The sequence below is a fragment of the Mesocricetus auratus genome, unplaced genomic scaffold, assembly GCF_017639785.1.
Source record: "Mesocricetus auratus isolate SY011 unplaced genomic scaffold, BCM_Maur_2.0 Super-Scaffold_15014, whole genome shotgun sequence".
Lineage (NCBI taxonomy): Eukaryota > Metazoa > Chordata > Mammalia > Rodentia > Cricetidae > Mesocricetus > Mesocricetus auratus.
Window position 1 is genome coordinate 82,355,156 of NW_024429186.1, and position 26,003 is coordinate 82,381,158.

Below are 26,003 nucleotides of genomic sequence, written 5' to 3' on the forward strand. Positions count from 1 at the left end.
CTTCCTGGACATTAATAAGATACAAACACCCCAATGACCTGTTTTAACACAAGTCTTTAGAGACACGGGAAAAATAATGAATTATGAGGCCCAACTGTAAACTGAGGCCCTCAGATCTCATGGGTCTGAGTTTAGGGAAATGGGATTAGGGGCCTGGGGAGGTAGTCTAAAAGGATGCACGCTAGACTGGTATTCTGTACTGCATTCAGAGAGAAAGGTCTTCACAACGTGGCAGTTAGCTCCACTTGAGAAAGTTTAAAGAGCCCCTCACAGAAAGGAGCAGACGGAAGTCAAGCCTCCCTTTCTGCCAGGCTTGTTTTCAATCCCCTATCTTTTGCTTCTCATTGGAAGGCACTGAATTTAGCAGATTTCTGTTTTACACACACATTTCTAAACTTACCTCCAAAGACAGTTTTTTGTAGTGTTGGTTTCTTGTTTTTCGAGACCGTTTCTGTGTAGCTCTGGCTGACCTCTCACAGAGATCCACCTGCCTCTGCTTCCTGGGATTAAAGGCGTGTGCCACCACTACTACCTGGCCCAAAGATAGCTTTTTAAACTTGGGAGTGGAGTCAGGATTGTTAAAACTACTATTTAACCTAATTGTGATTCCTTCCTGTTAAAAAACAAATATTTGTTCTTGGAGCTTTTCAGGATTACAGAAAAGTAATTTTGCTGCACCTGAGTTGGGAGAGAGGCAAACCCTAAGAAAAATTAACTTGCCAGTGTCAGACAACTCTTCCCTGTTGTTCTTACTTGTCTGTAGTTCTGAACATACAAACCTTTCAAATACTCGTGAGCCATTGAAAGAAAAATGATACCATTGAATTTTTTTAATAGGGGCCATCTCTCCAGTCCCTATTGAAATTTTTTAATGCTCTAGGAATGAATTTTCATAATTACTGTGTCTATTATTCCAAGCCCGTATTCTCTATTTTTTATTTTGGGTTGTTGTTGTTGACAATCTCACTGTATTGACCAGGCTGGCCGCAATTCATGTCTACCACCTCCTCGGGAGTGCCTGGATTAAAGTGTGCACCAGAGCCAGCCACTCACCTCTTTATCTGTCCCTTCTGGTTTTCTGGTGTCCAGTGTGCTTTTGTATGGCTTGTTGGGCTTATTTTCTATGGTAACTGCTCATCCAAGTAAAACAGGTAAGCCCCACAGTAGTAGACTTACAATCCCGAAAGATGTTTTTAGAACTTACGACTGGGTACTTTGGTGTTCCTTAATCCAGAATGCTTGCCTGTCAAAAAAAATGTCTTTGATCTAATGCTCCTGAATTTCATTACTGGCATTACCATTTTCACCTTTCTGTCTTTTAATGTGGAACTACAGGCTCTAGATGGTGAACTTGATGAAAAGTATAAGAAGGTAGAAAGCTTAATTGCCCAAAAAACTGAAGAGTCAGCAGATGCCAGGAGGAAAGCTGAGCTGCTACAAAATGAAGCAAAAGCACTCTTGGCTCAGGCCAACAGCAAGCTGCAGCTGCTGGAAGGTGGGTCTCCTCCTCCAGTTTATTGTTCTTAGAAGGGGAAACCTGTTCACGTAGGCGTAGGTGTTTAGTGTTTGTTCTCACACTGGAAGGTGGGTCTCCTCCTCCAGTTTATTGTTCTTAGAAGGGGAAACCTGTTCACGTAGGCGTAGGTGTTTAGTGTTTGTTCTCACACTGGAAGGTGGGTCTCCTCCTCCAGTTTATTGTTCTTAGAAGGGGAAACCTGTTCACTTAGGCATAGGTGTTCAGTCTTCTTCACTAACTTATAACCTTGTTTTTATCCCACAGCCTTAGAAAGGAAGTATGAAGACAATCAAAAATACTTAGAAGACAAAGCTCAGGAATTAGTACGACTGGAAGGAGAGGTCCGTTCCCTCCTTAAAGACATAAGTGAAAAGGTTGCTGTTTACAGCACTTGCTTATAACCCAGGGAAAGGGCTGTAAGGAGGCCGCAATGACCAAAGTAAACTAACTATGTGTGACAATTAACTCATTACCTATTTAATGTTTTTATCCACCTACTTTTGTATGGAGTTCAATAAAATACATTGGTTTTGTATAAATGTATTTACTACAATTCCTGTTTCTTTTATTGATTTGGTCTTCGTGAATCCTACCAAGAAATGTTACTTTCTGTGTAAAGATGGACTTGTAAAGCACTTTAAGAAGACGCTAATTTCTATTGTGTGTATAAACAAGCTAACAATATTCACCCATTTGTTAGGTCAACATCTATCTTCAAAACTTTATTCCTTTTAAATCCCCCAGTGGAGAATCCTGAGTGGGAGTTAAACAGGAAGGATACAGGGTACCTTATACCACTTTTCTTTGTTGCTCCAACCATTTCTAAACATCAGAAGGAAGAACTCTGGCTTCTATGTTTTGCCACCTGATGAGCAGGATTTTGGTGATTTAGGCCAGTGAATGTATGGAAACTGCTTTTGATAATGGAGCAAAGCTACTCAAATACACAACTTAACACTTTTTTTTTTGGTTTTTACGAGACAGGGTTTCTCTGTATTGTTTCGGGGGCTGTCGGTCCAGCCTGGCCTCAAACTCACAGAGATCCGCCTGCCTCTGCCTCCCGAGTGCTGGGATTAAAGGCGTGCACCACCACCGCCCGGCTACAACTTAACACTTTTATGCTTCATGTAACTTCACAATCAACTATTCTAAACAAGTACGTAGTCCAGTGCATAAAGAAAATCATTAGCTTATAATAAGTTGTGTCAACTACATAGTAGCTCAAGTTCAGAGTGGGCTAATCTTAGATCCCCATATCTATCTAACACAGGCACAAATGAAGCTGGGCCTGCACAAGTTAGGAAAATAGCTGTAACTTCAACAAGGCAAGTCTTTCTGGTCTAACACAATTGTCCTTTTTCATCTAAATACGAATCCTAGTAAATAACAGACATACTTCACAATGTCTGATTCATGCACGCGCGCGCGCACACACACACACACACACACACACACACACACACACACACACACACACACACTCCCCATGTCTTTTCTCCCAAAAGCCCTTCTGTATACTAAATCAGCTCATTGTTAACAGAACTGTCCCTGTAAGGTCCTTGCATAAGACCACAAACACTAAGCGTTTAGCTAGGACACTTTTTTTTTTTAAGATTTATTTATTTGTTATGTATACAGTGTTCTGTCTGCATGTATGCCTGCAGGCCAGAAGAGGGCATCAATACAGATGGTTGTGAGCCACCATGTGGTTGCTGGGAATTGAACTCAGGACCTCTGGAAGAGCAAGCAGTGCTCTTAACCTCTGAGCCATCTCTCCAGCCCCCTAGCTAAGACACTTTTAAGTCTTAGGTTTTTCTTCACCCAGATTATATTCTCATACTGAATGAGAATCCTTCAGTTAGACAACTACTACTTTTTTTTGTGTGTATCTGTACAGCCAGGAGATCATATTAAATTATGTCTTACTATTTAAATTATGTTTTACTATTTCCAAATTACAAAATTCCAAGAGAGGAGGGGGACATGTTTGAGATTTAAATAAACCATCACCCAACCTAAAATTGACATTTTAGATCTTAAAAATACATTAGTACCTACAGCTAACTGCAAATTCTGAGCAAAAAAAAAAAAAAGAAGCAAAGGCACTGCAGAGCAAACAGCAAAGCAGAATGTCTTGGCTTTTAAAGCTTTCACTTGAAAGTTAAAAGCCATCTTTCTATGGGAAAAAACAAACAGAATCTGAGGCAAATATAAGGGAGAAAGTGTTATAAACTGCCTAACTCACACTTTTGGCACAAAACAAAACTATTTCCAATGCACACTGCTACCAAACAAAGTTTGGAATTGAGAAATTTTAACTCTGATTAAAGAAAAATGTATTTATAGAGAAAGGTTTATGAGTGAATCCAGCCTGGACAATATATGGTCATTACCCTAAGTCTTAAAACCACCAGACATTTTTTTAAAAAAGTCCAACTAGTAGCCAGACAGTGGCGGCGCACTCGGGAGGCAGACGCAGATGGATCTCTGAAATTGAGATCAACCTGGTCTACAGAATGAATTCCGTGACAGCCAGAGCTACACAAAGAAACTGTCTGGGGAAAAAAAAAAGTGAACTACAGTTCCATTGTGCAACAATATTAAAGCACCTGATTGGTCATTGTCCTTTCATTTGTATTACAGAGAATTATGAAATGTTTAGCTTGTACTTCACACAGTATTGTTAGAATCAATATTATTCCAAGTTTACTTAAGTCAAATGAATACCTCATTTGTATACTTTTAGGTAGTTTCCAATTTTCTTTTTTAAAAACCTACCATATTTAGGGCTATTCAATAAATTTGACATGACAAATTTAGGTGTAATATATAAAGTATTTAGTTCATGGCCCTTCTTGAGATACTTAATTATTTTAACATTTTGTCATTTAATAACATTTATCAGTAAATATAATTTTGTAGCACTTTTTTTAAAGCTTTTTCAGATAGGGCTCCTCTACGTATTCCTAGCTGTCCTAGAAATTGCTCTACAGAACAGCTGGCATCGAACTCAGGTCCACCTGCCTCTTCCTCCTGAGTACTGAGACTAAAGGCATGTGCTATCACCTACCAGCTTTGTAGCCCTCTTTAAAAAATTTACTAAGATTAAAAAGATAAAAATGAAAAAGATGGCTCAGAGGTTAAGAGCACTGGCTGCTCTTCCAGAGGTCCTGAGTTCAATTCCCAGCAACCACATGGTGGTTCACAATCTGTAATGAGATCTGGTGTCCTCTTCTGGCTTGCAGACAGATATGGAGGCAGGATGTTGTATTCATAATAAATAAACAAGTCTTTTAAGAAAAATGAAAAAGAAAAAAAACCTTCAGAAAGCTATTTACTAAGCCAAGGCAATCCACATTGGAAAAGACAGAAGATTACAGGTTCTCTTATGTTGTGTCTCCTAAAGTATAGGCTAAACATTTAATAGTTATCTGTAAGACACATGGAGGGAAGGGTAAATGACTGCTCAAACATCTTAATATTATCGTACAATGTGAAGACATTCAGTGCCATGAAAGTGATAAAGAATAAAAATTGAAAGACAATCAGAGGTAGTTAAAAGAATTAGAACCATTTTAATATGCACTCAGAATAACCAGTAAATAAATATTTAAGACATGTTTATTTTGGTATCTTCATTCCCTGGTATAATCAAGCTCCATTTAATAGTTTTGTAGACAGAATCTTCATTTGGGCAAGTGAATACCCTTTAACTTATAGGCCTTACTACAACTACAACCTCAATGTTGAAACATGTAATTTTCATTACCTCTAAACTACCAGGGATTTGAGAGTTAAATAAAATGAGAGACAATCAATTTTATTTACATAAGTTGTTTGTACATATTTGAATCTTGTTCTAATCACTGACTCGTTTCCAATATGAAAACCAAATTTCACTTGGTCAGTTTTCTTCAGGCTATTCACATGAATTCTCCAGCTCCTTCCTGTGAACAGATTCACCTCCACTGAATCAGAGATAAAACTCATGAATGCCAATTCAGTGAAGTCGAATCTCACAGACAACACAAAAACACTGGTCAAACTTTCCCAGGATGCTACTGCATGTAGCTCTCTGCCCACAATAATGCACTGGACAAATTTAAAATATAGGACAAGGTTATTCCATTCTGTTTAACCTACTAAATACATTCCAGAAGTTTCATAGTTTCATCCTACAAATTCTTGGAACTGGGAGATTATCCTGTTCAAAAATGTAACCTTGACAAAAACTTCCAGAACTTAGGAAAGCCATCTTCTAATTAAAAGTTGATTGGTTTGCCGAAGGACGCAGCCAGGTTTGCTTCTCTGAAAGCCTCTGACAAGGTCTGCAAGGGAAGCGATGGACAGTTAATCATGAAATAGTGGTAAGTCAAAGGAAACCTGGGTAGCAGTAAGCTGCACGTAATAATTACCGGATGTGCATGGCAGACTCTGGCTATATCTTCACAGGAAGCTCCGTACTCCAGAGCCAGGGCAGCTTCATTCACCATCTCTCCAGCACCCTTAAAATTAAAAAGCAATTATATTTCCAAGGCGAGAATAACTATACACTCTAATTAACAAATCGCGCTTTTAGGCTTTTAGACACTAAATCTTATTCTTAAATCTCTGTCTATTCAAATGGATGACACTGGAAGAAACCATCGTGAGGTAACCAGTCAAAGAAAGACAAACATGGTATGCGCTCACTGATACATGGTAGACACAGAGCAAACGACTATCAGTCTACAATCCACACACCAGAGAAACCAGGAAACAAGGAGAACCCAACAGAGACTACATGGTTCCCCAGAGAAGGGAAAAGAGACCAGATCTCCTGAGCAAATTGGGAGCATGGGGGGAGGGGAGAGGGAACTAGGAGAAGAGGAGGGGAGAGGAGGACATGAGGGAGCAGGAAGATCGAGTCAGGGAAAGAATAGAGGAGAGCAAGAAAAGAGATGCCATAATAGAGGGAACCATTATAGGTTTAAAGAGAAATCTGGTACTAGGGAAATGTCCAGAGATCTACAAGGATGACCCCAACTAATAATCTAAGCAATAGTGGAGAGGCTACCTTAAATGCCCTTTACTGATGAAATTGATGACTACCTTGTATGCCATCCTAGAGCCTTCATCCAGTGACTGATGGAAGCAGAGGCGGACACCCATAGCTAAACACTGAACTGAACTCCTGGAATCCAGTTGCAGAGAGGGAGGAGTGATGAGCAAAGGGGTCGTGACCAGGCTGGTGAAACCCACAAAGACATCTAACCTGAACAAGTGGGAGCTCTTGGACCCCAGACTGATAGCTGGGAAACCAGCATAGGACCGACCCAGACCCCCTGAACGTTAGGAGGCCTGGGCAATCAATGGGGCCTCTGGTAGTAGATCAGTATTTATCCCTAGCAAAAGAATGAACTTTGGGAGCCCATTCCACATAGAGGGATACTCTCTCAGCCCAGACACAAGGGGAGTGGGGGGGCTAGGCCCTGCTCCAAATGATGTGACAGACTTTGAAGCTCCTCCATGGAAGGAAGGCCTCACCTTCCCTGGGGAGCAGAAAGGGGATGGGATAAGGAGTTTGTGGGGGGCAGGGAATGAGGGGGGGGAGAGGGAACTGGGATTGATTTGTAAAACAATCTTGTTTCTAATTTAAATAAAAAAACAATAAGACATAAGAAAAAGAAATCTTTGCCTATTACAGCAGCCACAGAAAAGTCAAGCAAGCAAAGCTTATCATAAAATGCAACAGGGAGGGGCTTGGGCTTCAAAGCCAATGGCCTAGGTCCTATACTTTGCTGTTTTTATGTTTCATGCAATGTCTTTGCTTAAAAATAGCAACTCTCCCACAACACTGTAAACGTGAAGTATTAACAATGAGTTAGTTTATTAAGTTATTAGAAGAGGCATAGAAAGCATCCAAACACTGTTAACTTTACTGTTCTGCCACACAGCAGAGGAACACACCTTTCAGACTCACTAAAGTCTAAGCCTTCCCTCAGGAAGTAATGTCTGGAAGTAGAGTGCTCTACACCATGGGTACAATATGCACACATACAGGACCCAAATGCAAACCAAGCTTGGCCTGCTGTGAAAAGGAGAAGACTCCCTCTACCTGTAAAACATTAGATAAAGAGTGGGGCTAGAGAGGCCTGGTTGTGCTTGCAGAGGACCCAGGTTCAATCCTCGGTACCCACATGGTGGCTCACACTCTAGTTCAGTGAATCCAACACCCTCTCCGAGTCTCAGCAAGGTCCGCATTAACGCAGCACAGACATGCATGCAGGCAAACACTCTCACATAAAACAAAGTTTAAAAGAGAAGTTAGTGAGCAAACGGGATGGGCAGAGAGATGAGGTCAAAAAGGAGGGGGAGGGCAGGGCAGAGTGGGGAGGGCAGGGCAGAGTGGGGAGGGCAGGGCAGGGCAGAGTGGGGAGGGCAGGGCAGGGCAGAGTGGGGAGGGCAGGGCAGGGCAGAGTGGGGAGGGCAGGGCAGAGGGGGGAGGGCAGGGCAGAGGGGGGAGGGCAGGGCAGAGTGGGGAGGGCAGGGCAGAGGGGGGAGGGCAGGGCAGGGCAGAGTGGGGAGGGCAGGGCAGAGTGGGGAGGGAACGGCAGAGTGGAGAGGGCAGGGCAGAGTGGGGAGGGCAGGGAAGAGTGGGGAGGGCAGGGCAGCGTGGGGAGGGCAGGGCAGAGTGGAGAGGGCAGGGCAGAGTGGGGAGGGCAGGGCAGAGTGGGGAGGGCAGGGCAGGGCAGAGTGGGGAGGGCAGGGCAGAGTGGGGAGGGCAGGGCAGGGCAGAGTGGAGAGGGCAGGGCAGAGTGGGGAGGGCAGGGCAGAGTGGAGAGGGCAGGGCAGAGTGGGGAGGGCAGGGCAGAGTGGGGAAGGCAGGGCAGAGTGGGGAGGGCAGGGCAGAGTGGAGAGGGCAGGGCAGAGTGGAGAGGGCAGGGCAGAGTGGGGAGGGCAGGGCAGAGTGGGGAGGGCAGGGCAGAGTGGGGAGGGAACAGCAGAGTGGAGAGGGCAGGGCAGAGTGGGGAGGGCAGGGCAGAGTGGGAAGAGCAGGGCAGAGTGGGGAGGGCAGGGCAGGGCAGAGTGCAGCCAGAATCAGCCAGGCCTCGTGTCCTTGCAGGCAGTGCTACTGTGGTACCTTGTCACTAAAAGCAAGCTGTCACTAGTCAGGGTTACAGGGCCAGGATCATCAGCAGCAAGTGTATTAAATTCTACCCATCAAAGGGTCCCTGAAGTCTTCCTGGGTTTCTAGGACTTTGCAACACTTACCGGGCCCAGAATGTGTGCCCCCAGCACTCTGTCTGTTGATTTCTGTCCAAGAATCTTCACCATGCCATCTGTGTCAGCGTTTGTTTTAGCTCTGCTGTTTGCAGCAAATGGGAATTTGCCAACTTTGTACTCAATACCCTGTGGAGAACAAAAAATGAGAATATATATTAAGTATGGTAAAAGTTTATTTCCATTTGTTAAGAAAATAAGTCCCAAGAAAGCAATTGTTCAGGACACACAGAAAGAACAACCAAAAACAGGTTAATAAAATTTAATGTAGGAAGAAATATAGTCCTCTGACTGTACTCCAAAGTCAAATATTAAAAAGCTCTGCAACCAGGCCTTTCACCCAGCATTTGTGAGGCAGAGACAGGTGCATCTCTGATTTTGAGGTCAGCCTTGTGTACAGAGTGAGCTCCAGGACAACCAAGGCAGTCTCAAAAAAGGCTCTGCAGCTAGCAGCTTTTGAGTACAGGTGGCTTCTTACCATCTTGTCTACTACCACTAACAAAGTGAAGGAGTAAATATCTCCTTATGATTCTAAAAAAGGAACAAATACATGAGCTAAAAAAAGGCTAACGTGGAGTATTTGTCTGTTTTGTGTTTCTTGCTTGTTGCTGTTGTTGTTGTTTGTGAGACAGGGTTCTCTATGTAGCTCTGGCTATTCTGGAACTCCTCTGTGGACTAGGCCTCAAACTCACAGAGATCTACCTGCCTCTGCCTCCTGCCAAGTCATGGGATCAAGGCATTCGCCACCACGCCTGGCAAGACATGTTTTCTAGTCACTAGTGCCATCATTTCCAATCCCACACTTAGGTACCTCTTCTTTCAACTGCTCTTCTGATTTGCCAACCCAAGCAACCTCCGGGTGTGTGTAAATCACTGAAGGCACACAATTATAGTCGATGTGCACAGCACCGCCAGCCATTCCTTCAACACAGATGATGCCTTCATCTTCTGCTTTGTGAGCCAACATTGGACCAGCAACCACATCCCCAATAGCATAGATACTACCAGAAAAAAGAAGCACAGTAAACGTCTAAAATCTAAGAAGGTTAGTTATACAACAGAAACATATTTCTAGCTAATAAGTCACCAGAAAAGAATCAAATGTAGCTCTTCAAAAACCAGAGCTAAGTATCTAATCTTTGAGCTGTGAGAAATTCAACTAGTTATATTTAAAGTCTTATTTTCAAGACAATGTCTGAAATAAATTTAATATTATTGAAAATGCCCAACACTTGAGAGCCTAAGACAGACAAGATCACTTGAGTCCAGTTCAAGACTAGTCTGAACCACAAAGCAAAATTTCGTATCTAAAGACAGACAGTTGAAATGTAAATAAAGTATTTTCGAGTAAAATATTAGTAATTGGGGCTGGAGAGATGGCTTAGTGGTTCAAGTCCCAGCACCCACAAAGTGGCTCACAGCTGCCTCTAACTCCTCTTCCAAGGGATCTGATGCCTCCTCTGACCTCCACAGGAACCAGGGACACACAAGGCAAACAGACACACATGCAGGCAAACATTCATGCAACAAAGACATAAGTTACTTATAGTTCAAGGATTTAGAAAGTCTTTATCACCATCATTTTTGTAAGCTTGGTGAATTATTCGGGTAGAAGTGCTACACATTCCTTTACAACACGCATGCCTCATCCTGTGTCAGTGTTTAATCTTAATAAAGAGTCAAACATAGTATCATGCAGAGAACACTTGTAAAAAGAAAATAGGTAATTATTCAACTTACTTTGGAATTTTAGTTTGGAATCTGGTATTGACTGGAATTCTACCTCTGGGATCTAGTTCAATTCCAAGCTCTTCTAGTCCCAAATTCTGAGTAAAAGGCCGTCGGCCAATGCACACCAAGAGCACATCACAAGGGATAACTTCAGCTTTACCTCCAGAAGCAGCTTCCACCCTAAACAAACAGTGGTGACTGTTAGTCATGTGCCTACCTACACTGACAGCTAAACGGAGCCATGGCATTTCTAGTGACGCTAATTATAAAATAAGACATGAAATCCAACATACAGATTCTTAAAAGTTCATTCTTAAGATCTTATAAGAACAGGCACTGTAACACAGTGGTAAAACACAGGCTTCACGGCTGGTAGAGCACTTGCATAGCATGCGTGATGTCTTGGGGTTTGGTTCCCAATACTATAAAAATATAAAAGGATAGGTTGGGCAATGGTGGCCCACACTTGGGAGGCAGAGCCAAGAGGATCTCTGTGAGTTCAAGACCAACGTGGTCTACAGAGCAAGTTCCAGGACAATACAGAGAAACCCGGTCTCAAAAAGCACTCCTCCCTACCCCCCCCCAAAAGATCTTAGAAAGATCCACGGTCAAGTATTGATTGGCTCCACCTATCACCAACTGTGTGACTGTGAAGAAGTCACTTTGTTAAACTAGGTAAGTATTTAATAAGTGCAGGATGAATTTTACTAAACATAAGGAGCTTTATATTTTATGAAAATATACAGCAAAAAAATATATCACAATGAGACTAACTAATTAGGTTTTTTAGCATCAACTTATTCATAAATTTTAACTAGCTAATTTGATAGGCAATGCTGTGTAATACAAAGCAATGAGATGATTCTACATTTATTAATCTGAAAACAAGTGCTTTTTTGAGACAAGTAATGATGACTTGTCAAAAACAAATGCAGCATACTTACGACACGTCAATTTTCCCATCTGATCTCTTGGTGGCACCAGTAACTTTTGTATTTAGTTTAAACTTAAAGCCTTGCTTTTGTAGTATGCGCTGAAAATTTTTAGATATCTCCATATCAATTCCAATTCCACCCACGTGACCTAAAAATTCAACTGCAGTCACTTCTGCACCAAGTCTTTGCCAAACTGAACCCTGAAATGAATTTAAGAAAAGTCATACAAGCCTTCATAACAACGTTTATTACCTATCTCCAACAATTTACTGCATTGTCTCCTTTTGCAACTGTTAAGGGGAGCTCTAGTGTTTAAGGGAACATAACTTTATCTGTTTATTCACCTATTCCACATTTGCTGGGCATCTACTTACCACAGGTCAGGTGCCATTACAGCTGCTAGTGTTTCTAAAACGTGGTGTTTCTGGGGACTTTACAATATGATAGAGGAAGTCAACAAATACGTAAACTTGATGCTAGAGGATAAAGAAGTGCTATGAGAAAAAGAGAAGGCAGGACCAGGGCAGCAGCAGGAACGGAGGGAAGAGTAAACCTAGAGTCCTGAGATTAAATAAGTATGACACTGATCTCACTGACTTCAGCCAAAGCTGTAAATCCAAGGCAGGGCCAGTCCTGAACCTGGATTAGTGAATAATCTCTCAGCCTTCATCACTGCAGCTTTTTTGTGCAGTAGATGATGTTATTAAGAGAGACACACAAATGATCACCATGCAGAAAATTATAGGTAATAGAGTGCCCAGCTCTAAACCTACAAAATATCCCCTCCCACAAGACTCAAGAATCACTGCACAAGTTGGGATAGAAAGACTTTTAAGAAACATAAGTAGTAGAAAAACATCTATAGCAAAGCAATATTTGCTGGTCATGGCAGGTCTGTTACACACAGGAACTCATAGCAGCTATGACTGCATGCATAAGACCCGTACAAGATTAAGACAGCTAACATCTCAGCATGGACGGGGAGGGGCTGATAAAGTCACACCCACAGGTGAGAAGCTCCTGGCAACTGACAGGGCTGGGGGAGGTACAACTGTTTTCTTCAAGGATGGAGCACCAAATAGCTACCCACGCTCCAGCAGATGGCCCTATACCCATGTACATGCAGATAGCACTACAGACTACAAGGACTCAGTGAACTTAGAAAAGAAGACACATGAAATTGAGAGGGGAAGCCGGGCGTTGGTGGCGCATACCTTTAATCCCAGCACACGGGAGGCAGAGGCAGGTGGATCTCTGTGAGTTCAAGACCAGCCTGGACTACCAAGTGAGTTCCAGGACAGCCTCCAAAGCCACAGAGAAATCCTGTCTCGAAAAACCAAAAAAAAAAAAAGAAACTGAGAGGGGAATGTGATGGGAGGATAGGGGAAAATCTGGAGTGCAGAGAATGGAGGGTGGATGCTATCAAAAAATATTACATGCATGTAAGAAATTCTTAAACAAAGAAAAAAAGGAAATATGTTCTTACTACTAATAATCACTAAGGCCTGCAAAATATTAAGCTGGCTGAGAAAAGATTTGCTCAACAAAGGAGAAAGGCTTACTTTCGTACTAAAACTTTCACGTAAATTGTATACTGCATTCTACACAAGTGGCATGGCTATGACTTCTCAATGGTAACATATAAAACAACAGAAAATGTGAAGTTAGGACTAGGAGAACTCAGTAGGAGAACGCTGGCCTGGAATGTGCAGGACTTAAGTTCTAACCCTAGAACTGGAAAAAGAGCAAACAGCTAGTCTTCTAAAATGATATTATTTAACATTCCGTATTAAAATCATCTAGTAAGTTTAAATGGCAAGAATATCTTTCTAATTAACTTAGATTTACATAGTCATTTACAAATTTCATGCATTTTTATGATGACAATGAACAGAAGAGGAGATAACATTGGACTATAAAAACTCCACAAATACATACAAAAATTTACTCAAAATGAATCATGGATATAATACCCAAGACACTAAAACTTGTAGAACAAAGCATACAAGGTGCCTTTTGTGACGCCAAGTTAGGAAAAGATAAAACACCAGAACACATCTTCCCAGCGACTAAGAGGTAGAGGCAGGGAAATCATGGCTTTCAAACCAATCTGGCCATACAATAAGATCATGTCTCAAAAATATAAACGGGTACCTACTAAGCTAGCTTTTGAAAGGTAGTCATATGTCTACTGAGAAATAATAAAAGCTGGACAAGAATACTTAGTTATCCAGCACAACTGCTGATATGTAATAAGGACACATAGTGAACGAAACAGCTATGATCCCTGTCCTTGGGTTTATAATTTGATGAAATCAAAGGGATCAGGTAATATCAAGAAAGACAAATGTTACAAGAAACAGAACTTCTAGGTACAATAGAACAAACAGTAGGAGCATCAAAGAACCTCCTCTCTCATGAAGTGAGAAGGGAGAAATACCCCACTGAGTGCACTCAAGGGGCAGAGGCAGATGAGTCTCTGTAAACTCCAGGTCAGCCTCATCTACATAGCGAGTTCCAGGCCAGGCATGGATACAAAATGATACAACATCTTAAAAACCAATCCAAAGTAAACAAAATAGACAAAAAAGAACCAATCCAGAGAGAATGTTTACTAGTAGGTGTAATGTTTGCTCAGAACTTACTCTGATAAAACCAAAACATAGTATGAGAGGGAGGAGGGTTGGCCAAAGCTAGAGAGATAACCCAGCACCACAAAGTACTTATCCTCAAACAACAGCCATTCAAAGACGTCAGCTAAGGAAAGGAAGGGACACCTGTTTATAGCCGCTGTGAGGATCAGGCTATAATTAGAAAATAAAGTCAGGACATGATGTTGGCCTGAACTAGGAACCCCAGGGAATGACTACGGGACAAGAAGCCAGGTAAGAAGTCAGGTCTAACCTCGGAGTTCTTGTGGGTGCCGCTACAAGAATTAACAGCAGATGCACTCAGGAGGGGATGTTAGATAAGAAATGAATGTGGCTTTGTGGGAAGGAAAAATGAAGACAGAAAGTACTATTATAACCGTATGAAAAACATTAAGTGGAGATGTTGCACACTCAGAAGCAGAGTCTTAAGCTATAGATTCTGTGAGTTCTTTGGTAACTGAGATGATAGTGAAAAGAACGTCTTATGGATAGACAAAACAGGTCAAGAAAAAAAACCTAGCAATGGAATCTAGAGTAATGAAGGGAAACTGAACAAGGAAAGTGAGTAAGTAAGAAAGGTGGCCCAGAGGGTAGGCAGAAGTCACAGAGCCACCTAGACTGAACAATAAAACGCATGTGTCCTTTCAAGAGCAGTTTCTTAGCCTGAGGATTACATAGGTGATGAAACAGAACATGAACACTCTTGTGAGAAATCTGATGGAGAAAAGAAAGAGGGAAATTAGTAACAGAAGGACAAGCTCACAAGAACTCTTATTCACACAAACATAAAGTATGTATCTGCAAAGAAATGCACCTGAGCATGTATGTGACACCCAGGTATAAACACAGAGGCATGTTCAACTGTAAAAAAAAAAAAAAAAAAAAAAAAAAGGAAAATGCCTACAATCCTAGAACAGAGGCAGAGGCAGGAGGGCTACAGCAAGTTCAAGCCAGTCTGATCTCACAGCATATTCTAAGCATCAGGGCTACATAGAATCTTCTGTCAATAAAAGGGAAAGGGATAGAAAGTAGACCAAGTTTAAAAAAAAAAGAGAGAAAAAAACCCCACAAAAGTAAGTCACTGTAAAGGCAGAAAAACATGTTATGAAGTATGAAAGAGAGGTGAAGAGATTACTCTTGGGAAACCGTATCTTCACAGTAGGGGAAAGAAAACCAAAAGGAGAGCCATAAGACAAACATGCTTTTGTCTACCTGAATAAGTTAGGTTGGAAAAGCTGTATTTGCTATTACTAGAAGTTTTAAGCCAAATTCAATGCTGACTGACCTAAAATGTTATATAAAGAATCAAATAGAGGTAAGGTTTTTTGCCTTTGGTTTTTCTTTCAAGATTTTAAAAATTGTATTTCAACAGGTGTTTGCCTACATGTGTCTGGATACCATGCATTACCAGGTGCCCTCAGAGGCCAGAAGAGGGTGCAGATCCCCTAGAACTGGAGTTACAGATAGTTAAAAGTAGGGACTAAACCCAGTCCTCTGCAAGAGCAGAAGTACCCTTTAACCACTGAGCCATCGCTCCCTTTTGCCTACTACCTTAAACATGTCCCATCTTGTCCTTTTTTCTGAGAGATTTTATTTTTAATTATGTGTGTGTGTGCGGGTATGTGCACATGAGTATAAGTGATGAACTTCTGGAGCTGACCTTCAGGAGGTTGTAAGTTGCTTGATATTGGTACCGGGAACTGAACTCGGGTCCCCTGGAGGAACAGTATGTGTTGTTAACCACTGAGCTATCTCTCCAGCCTCCCAAGAGGTTGTAAGTCCCTTTCAACTCCACAGAAGTAAAATAAAGACACTACTTACCAATTCTACACCAATTACTCCTGCGCCAATAACAACTAACTTCTCTGGAACTTTTTTTAAAGATAAAGCTCCTGTAGATGACACTATAGTATCTTCATCAATCTATAAAAAAAGCAAAAGCAACAAGTAAAATTACTTGGAAAAACCAGGAAGTTATTATATGATCTCATGCCATAAAATATTACGTCATGGCTTCTATATATCACAATTTCATCAACTCTCATTCAAGATGCTCATTTGAAATTGTATCATTTGATATTCCAAAATAAAAATGGTTACTTTTAACTTCGTATTTTGTGCTTTGTTGTGTATCCATGCTTATGTGTGTGGAGGCAAAAAGTCAACCTCAGCCATCATTGAGAAGCTTTGTGAGCTGTATACACAGGTGTGTAACAAGCGCTTCATCAACCAGCTCTTCTTCTGAAACAGTGTCACTGGGTAGTCCTTGCCGTTAAACCAGCTTAGCATTCAACTATAGCAATCTTCCTGCCTCTTGTTCCAAACACGGGGATTACAGACATTCTCCACCATGCCTGGTTTAACTTCATATTGAATTCAAATATATTATAAAATGTTCTATATCTGATCATAATCACTGCGAAATATTAAATCTTTGCAAAGATAAATGGCTGCCTAATTACAGTGTTGCAGTCAGAAATCACTAAATATTTATAAACAGAACAAATCTGTAAAAAATCTATTGTAAGAAACATTTTAAGAAATGAATTAGAAGACATACATACCGTGATTCCAGGAAAAGGAGTGACCTCTGAACCCGTGGCTATAAGGATGTTTTTTGTACCAATAACCTGAGAGCTTCCATCGGCTTTTGTAGCTGTGACCTGATTCTTGCCAGTTATCTTTCCAAATCCATTGACATGAACAACCTTTACAAAGTAATATGTATATGCTTAAACTGTTTTTCTGATAGAAATAACAGGAACTGTACTCTAGATAACACAGAACATAAAATACTTCCTTAATAACGCATAGCACATGCAGCAGCAAAAACAATGTCTCATGGACATCTGCTTCAGGGTACTGTTATTTTGGATTTTATTCTTTGTATAATTTGGATGATGACAAATGCATTACATCATTTTTTAAATGTTTTAGTACTATTTTAAATTAAATATCCCACAGCAGGCCAAGATCATAGAGCATCACTATTATTTCATGTCTATGTGAATCTGAGCACTGATGACCAACCAACCTTATTTTGTTTGAATAAGTGGGCAATTCCCCCTGTCAACGCTTTTACTGCAGAACTCTTCTGCTCCATCATCTTCTCTAAATTCAAGCGAACTTCTGACACTGCAATTTGTTAGATAAATCTTATCATTATTTAAACTCTGAAAGCAATATGCGATAGTTTCCAAGTAACCAAGATCTAAAAATATTCATCTCAATGTTGCTAAAACTATACAAAAAGCAGTGTTAACTTTTAAAATTTAGCAACTGTCATAAGCACAGCCAGCAAAACTAAATCATGACACCCAACAATAGACCCCAACTGTTAGACGTGCACCTGTGCCAAAAATGCAGACCAAATACAAATGTCCTATTCCACTCTGACACTCTATGAGGAGTTTGTTATACTATTAGTCTGGAAGATAGTTAAGTAAAAATGGCAAAGTAAAACATTACCTGAAATTATAAAGACAAATGTTAAAAATTCATTAAACAAAAACATGTATTTGAACATATCAAAATATAAAAGCTTAATATAATGAGTCTAGTTTAATCAACTAGATTTTAAAATTCATTTAACTCAGAATACTAAAGCAACAATATAAGATAAAAATGTTCAATTCAACAGAACTCAGAGGAAAAGGCACAGCAGTCAGTCTATGCAGCCAATACATATACAGACTGCGACATTCCTGACTGACAAAGGTCACCCAGCTGAAAGGTTTGCCTATAATGCATGTCTCCTGACTATCCCAAGTCTTCTTAACATGGTTCTTTCATAGAGTGTGGCATATTTGCTGTAGCACATACACACACATCATCTATACGCTTGACTCCCTATACAACCTCTTTCAGAAACTACTACTGAAAAAAAAAAAAAAAGCCAAAAAGTACATTAGGTCTATCTCCTGGGTATATGTGTCAAATACAACTAGGAAAAGAGGATAAAAACAACCCTCTAAAACATGGGAAAACTACAGATTAAATACAAATGTTATAGTCTTCCTTTCTCACTCAATCTCTCCCTCCCCCTCTCCTTTAGCTCTCTGTTCTGTTCTTTACAACAATAACTCAATAGACCTGCTCTCCTTCCTTCAATCATACCTGTCCCTAGCAAAGCACTCAAGAATGTAGCCTCTCCCATGATCAAACGTTGTGAGGGAAATAAAACCCAACTCTTCACTGACACCAAAAAATAGAACTTAGGAAAATCTTACAAAGGCAGAGAAGTTGCCATGGTAGAAATTTGAACCTGGGGCTGGAGAGATGGCTCAGGGGTTAAGAGCACTGCCTGCTCTTCCAGAGGACCTGAGTTCAATTCCTAGCAACCACATGGTGGCTCACAACCATCCGTAATGAGATCTGGTGCCCTCTTCTGGTGTCCAAGCATAGAACACTATATGAATATATAATAAAAAATTAAAAAAAAAAAAGAAAAGAAATTTGAACCTAAGCATTCTTATGTAAATCTCTCTAAATCTCAAGATTTTTATCTCACTCATCCTTGAATACACATCCGTTCACACATACCAGTATTCAGCAAGAAAGTCAAGCATGACTAATACTACTCACTATAAAAAGTATACTTACGTTCAATTCCCCTAGATGCAAAATCTTTTCCATGGGCCAGATGGTAATAATGAGAGTTATTCAATAAAGCCTAAAAGAAGTAGCAAATTTATCAAATACTCATAAACAGACTCTATAGCAAACTTACAAAATGACATTTTCTATTTAGAATGATACACACTACAATACGAATTCATCTTTCCTTCTCATACAATTAGCCTAAGACAAACAATAGTGACATAAAATACATACAAACAAGAATAAACAACAAAACAAAGTTATTATCTTTAAAAGTAAAACAATAAGAACACATTTCAAGGAGGCAGGTCAAAAAGGACTTCTTGCTTTCACAGGCAGAAACATAAAAAAAAATTAATTATCTTTTCACTGGCAATGGAAAACTAAAGAAAAAACAAACCTGCAACAATGGAATCTGGAATAGGAGGAATTTCCAGAATGTATGATAGGCTGTGACAGCACTTGACCACTTACAAAGGGAAAAGTCTTGTAAATGTACTCAGATTCCTTTTAAGGAACTGTGTTAGATTACTGATCTAATGATCTAATATCAGTACAGCTCTGCAGTCAGTAGTAGCTACTGAAAAACAATCCTTGCAGCATTTGAAACACATGCTCACCTTTGAAGGAATACAACCCACATTCAAACATGTTCCACCTAGTGTTTCATTCTTCTCAATGCAGACTGTCTACAATCAAAGAAAGCATTACTTGATCACATGTAAATGCATAGCTCATTTCACTAAAATTCAAAATACACATGTCTAAATTGCTCTACAAAGTAAGCTCCTCAAACTGCTTTTTCTAACTAAGAGTCCTTTGAAATCTACCATCTGAATAATAAAAAAATGAGGCTAACTCAAGAGTGGATCATTCTAAAAGATTTTTGTCCAACATTACCACATACATGTTTTACTGTTATTACAAATGTATTCAGAAACCAAAATCAAATATTTCAGAAAAAAAAGCTGACTTTCCTGTACTACTACAATCAATAAAACCCATTAGTCTCAGATTTAAAAAAAAACTATAGCTAAAAAAAAAAAAAGTAATTTCCTGAGCTAGAGTTGGCTCAGTGGTTAACAACACTGGCTCCCTTCCAGAGGACCCAGGTTCAGTTCCCAGCACCCACATGGCAGCTCACAACCATCTACAAATCCAGTCCCAGAGGATTTGACACCATTTTCTGGCCCCTGTGGGCACTGCATACACACAGTGCATAAACATACATGAAGGCATGTAAAATACCCAGATGCATAAAAGCTGAAAAAAATTTTCTAATCATTTTCCATGTTTTTACCTGCAAAACATGCTGTGGCTTAAAATAAGCTTGGCCCACATAAAAGAAAGCAACATCAACTTTGGTTCTATCTTACCTTAAAGCCTAATTGGGCAGCTTTGATAGCAGCAACATATCCTCCTGGGCCAGAACCAATCACTGTCACATCAGCATCAACTATCACAAGAGCAGATTGATATACAATAGTAAATCACTAACATTTACCAAAAGCCCTCCAAATAATCAGCATGGCTCACAAAGTGTTATTTTGTTCCAAGATATCTGATGTTCCTTGATGCAAATAGAAACAGTACACATTCTGAAACCCCACTTTTATCTTCTATAGCATGTGCAGACACAGCTGCGTCCTAGGGAATGAACCTTACACGCAGCTGCCACTTACTGTTCATCACATATCAGTTGACGTGACTCTTCTGTAATGTGAAGACGACAAGGATGCTATAAACAGAACATTTTCAACAAGAAATAAGATATTCTGAAATGAACTGGCGAGCCCCAACTATCTAGTAATTAAGTAGCAGACGCAAACTAAGCTTTTTGACTCTACATCTGGTGTTTTTCTTTTCATTTAATAAAACCCCTTTCTTGCCGAGCATCGGTGGCGCACGCCTTTATTCCCAGAACCCAGGAGGCAGAGGCAGGCAGATCTCTGTGAGTTTGAGGCTAGCCTGGTCTACAGAGATAGTTCCAGGACAGGCTCCATAACAATACAGAGAAACCCTGTCTTGGAAAAAAAACAAAAAATCCCTTTCTTTAGTTTCAGCCTTCATAAGTTAAAAATCCCAAAGCTCCAAACCACTAGCAAGATGACCCTAGGCAAGTAATTTGACCTGTTTTGCTTTAACCCTTCATCGGCAAAATAATTACAAAAAATTTTTTACTTTATAGTCAAAGCAGAATGTTGAGGGCTACCGTGGTTTTTAAGCTATCAATGACCTTCAACTCCAAACTATTTTACAAGCTTCTCATATAAATTTATCATACTCATCCCCAAAGTGCTCACCATCTGAAATCCTGAACAGGATAATTCACTTTCTGATCATAATCTTAAAAACATTTAGTCCTTAAGAGTAAAATAAGGACTAAAACAAATCTAGATTCAGGGCTGAAGAGACTGCTCAGTGGTTAAGAATACTGGCTGCTCTTCCAGAGGACCTGAGTTTGATTCCCAGCACCCACATGGAAGTAATGCCACCCCGAGAACCCAACACCCTCTTCTGGCCATCATAGGCACCAGACATGCAAATGATGAACATATATACACGTGCACATACACCTAAAGATAAACTAATATTTAAAAACAAATCTGGGCTCAACTAATAACTATAAATTCTTGAGCAAAAAAAGTTTCTTTTGAGTGTTGATACAACATATGGATAATGGTGATGATGTCTAATAGTTCAAGGTTGTTAATAACCAAAGAAAATACACGTAAAAAACCTAAGAAGGTGCTGGGTACACACCAAGCACTCAGTAACTGTTACTTCCTTCCTTGGATCTGCCTGCCACATTCTGTCTGGCCAGACTTTAGAAAATGAGCACCCAGCTTCAGTCCCATCCTGGCAAAAGACAATGCTGCTACCCCTTGTGCTGGATCTGAAAAGCCCAGCTCAGATCAATTTTCTAACTCTTCATGGATTTCCCTGTCTCCTACTCAAACAACTCCATCTTACTAAGTAAAACACCAACATCTTTTTGCTATCTATTTCTCCAGTCTCATTTTCCACCCCATTCGACATGCCTACCACAGGATTACAGTAGCCTATGTCTATATTGTTTCATTATCTAGAACATACTGACAGCATGCATTTCACATTTCAAACACTGAACTCTTGGAATATATGTGCATGATTAGTCTGCCTCTTAGGATCTGATTCGAGAGAAATAAAAATAGTAAATTTAACAGAAATGATTTTTAAAATCAATTTGGTCCTACGATGGCTCTGCTTATATCTTGGTTGTGAGCCTAGCCTTTAACGGCTGAGCCGTCTCTCCTGCCCTGGCTCTGCTTAAAGCACTGTACTAACTCCCAACTTCCTATTTGAGAAGTCAACTATCTTCAATACGCTGTAGCCTTTTTATTGGTTTAAATATATTGTGCTTCTTCCCATATTACAATATTCACCCATGCCCATCCATCCCTCCTCAGACAATGCTTGGACTTCTTTTCCTGTTGATGGGACAAAATACACGTTTTGGATCACAGTTCAAAGTCGTGCCAGTCACCATGACAGGGAAGTGAAGACACTAGGAGCTTCAGGAAGCTGGGGATATCACACCCACAACCAGAAATCTGAGTGTTCCGCTCACTTTCTCTACGTTATACAGTTCCCTGCCCAAGTAGTAGTCTCTCCACAGTTAAGGTGGATTTTCCCAATCAATCAATCAATGTAATCAGAATAATTCTTCCAAGTCTAACCTAACCTCATGCCTCCAGGTTTATTTTTTATCTCCTGGCTGATTCCAGAACTGGCAAGTTGACATTAATAATCATTATGTACATAAACATAAAATCCCTAAGAACTATGCAACCACTCCCAATCCACATACACACCTCATAAATCCCTGTCCTTAGCCACTGGACTGTTAATCATGATGACAAGTATTTATTAAATGATTGTCTTCCCCACAAAGACTGTGAACTCCAAAACAGCTGAGTTGTGTCTGTTTAAATCACTGCTATATCCAAGCAGCTAACATAAGAGATTTCTAACTTCTCTTTGCTACATATATTTTTGGTTCTGCTCTGTGGTAATAAGGAGGCAATCCAACATCACTGTCCACAAAAAATTAATTCCTCTGACTCTCAGATCTAATGAACACTTTCAGCTAAACAGCAGGATACAAAATCAGTGTACAGAAATCAGTAGTTTTTCTTTTAATCAATAATGAACATGCTGGGGGGAAAAAAAAGAAAAAAGATTTATTTGCAGTATCATCAAATGAATAAACAAAATAAAAATTAAAACCTAGTAATAAATTTAACCAAAGACAGCTACAATGAAAATTTAAAGCACTGAACAAAGAAATTGAAAAAGACACCAGAAAACAGAAAACCTCCCTATTCATGAAAAGAATTAATATTGTGAAAACGGCTATATTACCAAACAAGACAAACAATCTCAATGCAATATCCATCAAAATTTCAATGCAATCTTTTACAAAAATAGAAGAAAACTCCTAAAGTTCACATAGGAGCACAAAAGACCCCACACAGCCAAAGCAATCCTGAGGAAAAAGAGCAACACCATAGAAGCACAACAACAAAAAAGCAAGGTGCACAAAACAGACGTGCACACCAATGGGCAGTGTGAGACACAGAAAGAAAACTACAACTACAGCTACACGGTTTTTGTTTGTTTTTACCAGGACACCAAAGAAGAAACCTTTCCCCAAGTGGTGCTGGGGAAACTGACTGTGCACACATAAGACTGAAACTACAGTGTCGTTTCTTACAATGTACAAAAACTCAAAGTGGACCAACAACCCTCACATAAGACTCTGAAGCTGCTCAAGGAAAATACTTCAGGTACAGGCTAAACAAACATTTTCTGAAAAGCATTCCCACAGTCCAGAAAATAACATTAAGAACAGAAAAATAGTGGTGGCACACACCTTTAATCCCAGCACTCAGGAGGCAAAGGCAGGTGGATCTCTGAGTTTGAGTAAAAATGGAAAAGAGCTATCAGCTCCTCTAGTTGAAAACTGCTGCACTGAGTACTTACTTGGTTGGTCTGCATAAGTTCTTAAAGGCACTGAAGAAACTCCTTGTAGGCCAGGAGATACCCGATTGAAATGGCCTCTCTAGAAGAAAAAGGCAAAGAAATTTTTCTTGTTAAGTAAAATAAATTTTTTTACGACAGGCTAGTGAGATAGTTGGGTAAAGGTTCCTGCCACCAAGAATGACTCCCAGGTTCAATCCCTGGGAACCATATGGTGGACGAAGAGAACTGACTCCCCAAAGTTATACTCACTCGTGTATACACGCGCGCTAACACGCACGCACGCACGCACAAATGTAATTTAGGAGGTTGATGACAACATACTGGGGCAAATGTATCAAGCGCTGATTCTTTTTTTTTTTTATTTTTAAGATACAATCATATCGATCCCCAGTTCCCTCTCCCTCCCTTCCTCCTATGCCCCCTACCAGCCCCCACCAACCCACCCCGACCCGCAGAGGCCCTCTTTCGTGTATCCGAGTTGCAATAGTATCCCTCCATAGGGAATGGCTTCTGAAGTCCATTTGTGCACTAGGGATAAATACTGGTTCCACTGTTAGAGATTCTATAGACTGCCCTGACCTCCTAACTGACAACCACATTCAGGGGGCTTGCTTCAGTCCAACCAGCACTGACTCTTAACGGACTTTCTGTTACCACAAAGGGTATGCTGTCAATTTCCCCTCCTTGTCAATAATACTAAACTTTCACAATCTCACCTTTCCAGATCTGCCTTATTGATATGGATATTCAATGTGTCACCTCGTATTAAACTTAATAAAATACACTCAATGACTTAGTGTCACTAAAATGTCAGAAAGCACAGCTAATTTTAATGCCAAGAAGCATTTCAGTTTCTAACTGGAAGTCTGAAACTTTGAATCCAGGTATTTGTTCACTTGCCCTTACGCTGCCTGACTTAAATCTGGTGAACAGTCTGCAGTCACAACGTTTATGAGGATGTTCTTGAGCCGCCGACCATGAACAGAAAACTGAAGTAGGAAACGCACCAACAGTGTCAGCGCGCCCACGTTCTGGACGGTCCACCAACTGCATCACCACCTCGCCCTGCTTACACTTTCCCTAACCCTCGCCCTGCCTACACTTTCTGCCTACACTGGTCTCCTGAGCCCAGAGACCCGAGGAACAACGCGGGTGCCAGCTCCTACGACGGCGGGCAAGTCCGTGGCTAGCGGGAGGCAGTGACAGTATACACATGCTCCGATGTGGCAGCGCCGTCCTCCGCTGGGAGACAGCTTGAGGTCGAGGCGCGCCAACCAAGGAGGAGCGAGCTGCCTGTCCCTGGTTCTAGCCCCGGCTCAGCTTCTCCCTTAAAGGAGCGTTTCGCACGCTACGCTAATTTCTGAGGACGCAGCCACCGAGGTCTGGGCCGCCTCTGGGGCCCTCGCGCTCCCGCGCCGCCCGCACTCGGCTGGGCCGCCTTTACTAACTGGCGGGCGCGGACCCGAGCGGAACCGCAGGCCTGGCGGGGGGCGGCGCGGGGCACGAGCTCAGAGGCGCGGGCGGGGACTTCGAGGCTCGGTGTCCCCGGCCCGGGTCAGGGCCCAGCCCCTCGGCCCACGCCCGGAAGTGCGGAGCGGGGCCGCGGGCGGTCACCGCACAGCCCCGGTCTCCCCCGGGCGCCCCCTGCGCCTCGGGCCGGGCCTCACCTTGGCCCAGGAGCAGCACACACGGCTCCAGCTCTGCATCGTCGTCCCGCAGTGCCGACCCTGGCGACGAGCGTTCACCTCCGCGGAGCGACGGCCGGCCAGCCAAGGTCTCCCGCGCTGCGCATGCGCGAGGCCGGCGCGTCACCGCCCCGGAGCAGCGCGATTGGCCCGGGCGGGCGGAAGCCGTCCGTCGGGGCGCCGCGTCGTACGCTGTCGTAACGGACGCCGGCGCTTTGGGACCCTGTGGCCCGGGTGTCCGTGAGATGGGGGGGACCGGCCGAATAAGTAAAAGCGTTGTTTGCTCGGCGCGGCCTGCGGAAAGCGAAGTGTGGGTAGGGGAGAGAGGAGAGTTCGGCAGCCGCGGGCCTTACCTGGGTCTCGGAGATCCAGCTAGTGTCTCCGTCTGCTGCTGGGAGCTTAGGGGAGCAACCGGGAGGTCACCAGGCACCCATCCTGACTGTGATCCCCGAAAGGCACACCTGGGTCTCAGCCGAGCCCTTCTTCACCCACACTCCGCCCGGAAACCCCGCAAACGAGGGAGACTAGGAAACATCTGCCTTCTGTGTCTCGGGGTTGGGGTGGCGGGTGACACAGCGGGCTCGCCCAGAATGGCCCT

At 41.7% G+C, this 26,003-nt stretch overlaps 2 protein-coding genes across 2 annotated transcripts in view; one reads left to right on the top strand and one right to left on the bottom strand.

Annotated features, from left to right (window-relative positions):
- Lamb1 (laminin subunit beta 1) overlaps positions 1–2,059 on the top strand; it is a 65,672-nt gene extending 63,613 nt beyond the window's left edge. The window contains exons 32-33 of the mRNA XM_005076229.4: positions 1,336–1,495; positions 1,781–2,059. Of these exons, the coding sequence (XP_005076286.1) occupies positions 1,336–1,495; positions 1,781–1,917 (297 nt within the window). The 3' untranslated portion in view covers positions 1,918–2,059. The remainder of the gene's footprint in view (positions 1–1,335; positions 1,496–1,780) is intronic.
- A 3,012-nt stretch (positions 2,060–5,071) lies between these two features.
- Dld (dihydrolipoamide dehydrogenase) lies at positions 5,072–25,537 on the bottom strand. The gene is made up of 14 exons (XM_005076230.4): positions 25,388–25,537; positions 23,721–23,799; positions 20,072–20,151; positions 19,316–19,384; positions 18,699–18,768; positions 17,131–17,231; positions 16,661–16,804; positions 15,918–16,019; positions 11,455–11,645; positions 10,520–10,690; positions 9,591–9,780; positions 8,771–8,908; positions 5,932–6,021; positions 5,072–5,844 (listed from the first exon to the last, which is right to left on the bottom strand). Exons 1-14 carry the CDS (start codon positions 25,424–25,426, stop codon positions 5,779–5,781), a joined length of 1,530 nt encoding a protein of 509 aa, XP_005076287.1. The 5' UTR covers positions 25,427–25,537; the 3' UTR covers positions 5,072–5,778.
- Positions 25,538–26,003: the final 466 nt, after the last annotated feature.